The 4,991-nt window shown below is 54.3% G+C and overlaps 1 protein-coding gene across 1 annotated transcript; it reads right to left on the minus strand.

The window, feature by feature from the left end:
- Positions 1–938: 938 nt before the first annotated feature.
- Positions 939–4,322, minus strand: LOC144106915 (uncharacterized). Its single transcript, XM_077639874.1, has 4 exons — positions 4,038–4,322; positions 2,908–3,167; positions 1,606–2,200; positions 939–1,090 (listed from the first exon to the last, which is right to left on the minus strand). The coding sequence occupies exons 1-3, from the start codon at positions 4,239–4,241 to the stop codon at positions 1,621–1,623; spliced, it is 1,044 nt and encodes a 347-aa protein (XP_077496000.1). The 5' UTR covers positions 4,242–4,322; the 3' UTR covers positions 939–1,090; positions 1,606–1,620.
- Positions 4,323–4,991: the final 669 nt, after the last annotated feature.

A 4,991-nucleotide genomic window follows, 5' to 3' on the forward strand; every position in this document is an offset into this window, starting at 1 on the left:
TCGACTGCAAGGCAAGAGCCCTGACGTCAGCGCCGGCAACGAGCATGGACACGAAGCAGTCTTGCTTGGGGACATCCGCGTTGCGGCTGATTTACAGCGTACTATTTGAACTGAACTTATTTGTTTGCGGCATCAAACAAAGCTTCCGCGGGTCAACGTGAGCTACGTGCTTTGCGCGCTCCCGGGAGTTTGAGCCGACCGGCAGGCAGCCAGGTGCTACGCCAGCAAGGGAAGGGGGAGGGAGAGTGGCATGCCGTGACAGTAACACCCCTTCGGGAAGACCAGAGGGGTGCGTCTTCCTGTAGGCTTGGACTGAACGGACATTACGGCGCAGCACCGGTAGCTAAGAGGGAACTGTGGAATCCGGTTGTCCAAACAGCAGAAACAGAACATCAAGCGTCATTGCATGCTTACTGCGGTGATGCGCTGCAACTCCGCTTCGGAAGCGGAACTCGTCTGAATAAGACGTGGCAACTGCAAAAAGTCTCGACCTCAAAATTCCGACCTCACTGAATGACGACCTCACTCAACCTCAAACTCACGCGTGAGGTTGATGTCTGATTTCCTGACCTCACTCAGAAAATTTCGAGCAGTCGCCGACCTCACCTCAACCTCACCTCACGACGTGAGGTTGAGGTCGACCTCGTGTGGTCGAAACCTCATGAGGTTGCCCACCTCTGACCACCACATTATCGGACAACGTCGCTTTAGTCGCCGAATCGAGTGGGCAGTGTGTGCCTAGAAGCGACCGGAAGATGCTCAGTAGTAGCGCGATACCACACGTGGCTGGCTCGGACAAGGCGATTGGCAGAGACGTGACGAGGACGGGTCGACGTTATTGGTTACAGCGCATCATTTGAAGGATATTTGTAGACTCGATCATTTGTGAGTTGTATCCGACTACAACGACAATCAAAACTAGACTAAGTTGACGCATTCATTTTATTTTTCGAGGACACTGCACCCCTGAGTCTCTGTCCGCTGGAGGTCGCACCGACGGCCGCAGATGGCGACCTCAGGAAAACACATGTGATTTACTGTTCTCGGCAGCCCTGTGCCAGCCCTTACAGGACGCTGTCTTCACACGGACCTGCAGCATTTACAAAAAAAGTAAGAATCGAATTGTCATAATGCAAGAGTCAGAAATAATTCATTGTTCGTCCTCCGTTTTACAGCAACAGTTTAATGCCAGAACTTTACATAACTGTGCTAGAGATCCGTATATTAAATAAAAGAAAGTGAGTGTTTGAAATAAGTGGAGATAAAAAAAGTGTTGTCAACAACTGTGTTGTCAGCATAATATACGAAATAACGCCGAGGTGAAATCGGGGGGTGTCAGTGGCACTTGCCAGGCATTCGTATTTAAAACCCGTGAGGTGTCGCAGATCCCGCGGGATGGGAGAAGCGCGGATCATGTTTCTGGCATCACATTTGCATGTTGCACACATGCCCAGTTGCTTACGAGTGCAAGCCGAAGTGTATAATTAAGTGCCTTCGCGTCTCGATCCTGCCGTAATGCGGATACAGTAGCCAGATATCCAACCTTCAACTTCGGGCTCAGCCGTGTAACGCAATTAGCCCGACAGACACCACCTGTCCACCAACCTGGATGCATTCGATTCATCTCTTCTCGATCTTGCCGCTGGTCTTCTCAGCTGGAGGGTCGGGGGCGACCACCTCGACGGGAGGGCCTGCGGTGCCAGCCGGGCCCGCGGAGCCGGCTGGGCCCGCAGAACCGCCCGGGCTGCTGTCTGACCCGCCTCCTGAGCCCTTTCCGGATGACTTTCTAGACGCACTAGCGGATCCCGACCCGGACCCTTTTCCAGATCCGGCTCCGGACCCCTTTCCGGATCCGGCTCCGGACCCTTTTCCAGATCCGCCTCCGGACCCTTTTCCAGAGCCGGCTCCGGAGCCCTTTCCAGATCCCGACCCGGACCCCTTCCCGGAGGACTTCGATCCCTGTCCCGACTCTGCCGCGGCCCCTTCGCTGGGCCGCTCGGACGACTCCGCGGGTGCCGACGTCGGTCCCGATTTCTCGCTCGTCTCGGCAGCCGCCGCCGGCGCCTGGACCTCGCCTGGTGGGGGCGCCTCGGCCGGGACGGCAGACGTGGGCGTGGTCGCGCTCTCCGCTTCCTGCGGAACCTCGGCCGCTGGCGGGGCCTCCTTCTTCTTCGGTGGTACGCCGTATTCACCTGGAGGTCTGCGTATGAGCGAATGAACAGAGATCTTTAACGTAGCCGGACAGCCGTACGGGAAATACAGCAACGCGTTGCCGTTGTTACCGCAGCCAGGCTTGCCTAGCCAACGTTTGCCGTACGGTAGAAGTTGCCGTATTTGCCGTGTTTACCGTAAGGTACGGCTAAAGCTCTCTAATGAATGAATTTCGGGTTTTATGGTGTCAGAGCAATTAAATGCAAAAAGTGAGATGATTACTGATAGAAAGGATTAAAACTTAGGATATAAATATTGCAGTTAGGAGATGGATACGATGTACAAGACTAAAAAACGAAAAGAACACCGGGGCCAACCCGCCGCAGTGGCTCAGTGGTTAGGGCGCTCGACTACTGATCCGGAGTTCCCGGGTTCGAACCCGACCGCGGCGGCTGCGTTTTTATGGAGGAAAAACGCTAAGGCGCCCGTGTGCCGTGCGATGTCAGTGCACGTTAAAGATCCCCAGGTGGTCGGAATTATTCCGGAGCCCTCCACTACGGCACCTCCTTAATTCTTCCTTTCCTCTCTCACTCCCTCCCTTATCCTTTCCCTCACGGCGCGGTTCAGGTGTCCAACGATATATGAGACACATACTGCGCCATTTCCTTTCCCCCAAAACCAATTATTATAAATTAATTGATTATGGCTGACTCGGTCTATTACGCTGCTGTTCAGAAAACTGCGAGTCGTGCGTACAGCGGCTTGGAGATGGTCTTGATGAACTCCTCGTAGTCGACGTGTCCCTCGTTGTTGGCATCCGCCTCTCGGATGAGCTCGTCGGCCTCCTCCTCGGTCATGCGCTCGCCCAGCGTGGTGACCACGTGACGCAGCTCGGCCGTCGTGATGAAGCCGTGGCCGTCGCGGTCGAACACGCGGAACGCGTCGTGTAGGTCCGACGCCGGGTTGAAGGCGCGCGTGTGCTTCGACACCATGTCCACGAACTCGGGGAACTGCACCTGCGCGTGTGTGTGTCCAGTTTAAGATGCACGGCCTGCGACGTACTTTCAAGCCAAAATTCGCGTACTTGGCACAGATCATTTTGAGAGAGCCATTACATACGCTTTGCAGCAGCACTCGAACCACGCACTCCGGGGGGGGGGGGGGGGGGGGTGCTGATGACCTTCGTCGCTGCTTCATCCGCTCTGTATTTCGTTTCTGTTGGCCCTTTGTCGTCCTGACTGTTTTCAAGGTCAGGCAGCAGTAACTTCGCAGATGCCCCCACACTTATCATCACCATCATCATCATCCTGACTACCTCCACTGGAGGGCAACAACATTCAATAAACATACAGAGCAAAATTGCTGCGCGTCGCCGTGGTCAAGACACGTGGCACCGAATTGACAGATGGCTGTCTGAAATAAACCATGAGTGAGGCTTGTACCTCAAGTTGTTCTTACAGGAATCTAAGGGGTCCAGAGCAGAGTTAAGGTGCAAAAGCTCACGGAAGCCTCACTTTTGCAACTGCAGGCGATCGAGTAACTTTCTGCAGCGCAGACGGCGCGGACAAAATACAAGAATTGCGTGTTCAGCTAAAATGAGTAATTTATTTCTTTTTCCTTTGTCGTCTTCTATTTTGTTGCCAGCGTACTACGCAGCGAATTCTGCGCGCGATCTAGACAAGTATCTGGATGATTTTCCAAGAGAGTCAAGGAGGATGACTGAGGTCACTGACTCCTCTGTCCCACTGGCTCTTGCACCTTTGCGCCAAGAAAACCGAACCATTAGCTCAAAAACAAAAGCACGCTTCGTTACTTGTACGCTTGATCGCACATATGAAACCCTGCATCCGAACGAAGAGTGCGCAAGTGATCCCGCCGGAACTGACCTTCTTCTCGAGGTCCGCGGGCACGGTGCTCTTGACGAGCTTCTTGAACTCCGGGTCGGTGATGACGCGCGCGGCGGTGCGCAGGATCTCGTCGACGTGCTCGAAGGCCACCGTGCCCGAGCGGTCCGTGTCGAACTTGAAGAACAGGTCGCGCAGCTCCGCCACCTGCGAGTCGCCCAGCTCGTCCTCTTTGGTGAACGACATGTCCACCGGTCTATCTTCCACTGCTACCGCTGCTGCAGCCGAAGACGTCTTCTTCTCTGCCAGACACTTCTTCAACTTCTGCTGCTGCCGCCCCTAGCACGTTCTCAGCACGTGCCCGAGATCAAAATCACGATGATGATAGTAGTTTCATAGCCGCGCTAGAAAATCCGGCATTCTTAAAGGCTCGAGGCTTGGAATGTATAGCTGATTGCCAAGGCGCGTGTGACATTGGCATTAGGCTGTCGGAGGTGCTGAAAACAAAAAATGGAGGTTTTAGGGCGCGGATTTCACTACGCGTACTTGACTGCCCACCTTTACAGACTTCTACATTGAGGACTGCGTGCGTGGGTGTCGCCACGTTGCTCGCTGGGCTGTTGAGTGCATTTGGCGCTATAGCGTGGTGGAGGCGGAACCGTTTTGCAACCGCCCAGAGAGGAGGCGTTGTGACATATCCTCGCCCGACGGAAATATCTATAGGCAGCGCTGGCGCTTCTTTCTTTAGTAACTGGAACGTTTAAAGAACTGTGGCCCACGAGGGTGATCGGCAGCGACACGTAAGTCGATTTGCACGCATAGTCTTTATACCAGCTGGCTTTCAAGCCTCTAGTAGATTGTTCGATTGCCCCACCTGATTCTCGGACAGTCTCTGCTGCGTTTGCTTCCTCTGGGAATCCACTCTGTTACCCTCAGGCGGGTCGTGCGATCTACAGGCAACATACTGTATTTGGGCCCCATGGACTACATGGGGAA

Source organism: Amblyomma americanum, chromosome 10, assembly GCF_052857255.1.
Source record: "Amblyomma americanum isolate KBUSLIRL-KWMA chromosome 10, ASM5285725v1, whole genome shotgun sequence".
NCBI lineage: Eukaryota > Metazoa > Arthropoda > Arachnida > Ixodida > Ixodidae > Amblyomma > Amblyomma americanum.

Bases quoted from the DNA above. Each gene is read 5' to 3' on its own strand.
- LOC144106915 (XM_077639874.1), bottom strand. From the start codon at position 4,241: ATGTCGTTCACCAAAGAGGACGAGCTGGGCGACTCGCAGGTGGCGGAG. The intron at 3,168-4,037 runs GTCAGTTCCGGC...ACACACGCGCAG, and splicing joins CCGCGGACCTCGAGAAGAAG to GTGCAGTTCCCCGAGTTCGT. The intron at 2,201-2,907 runs GTACGCACGACT...GCTCATACGCAG, and splicing joins AAGACCATCTCCAAGCCGCT to ACCTCCAGGTGAATACGGCG.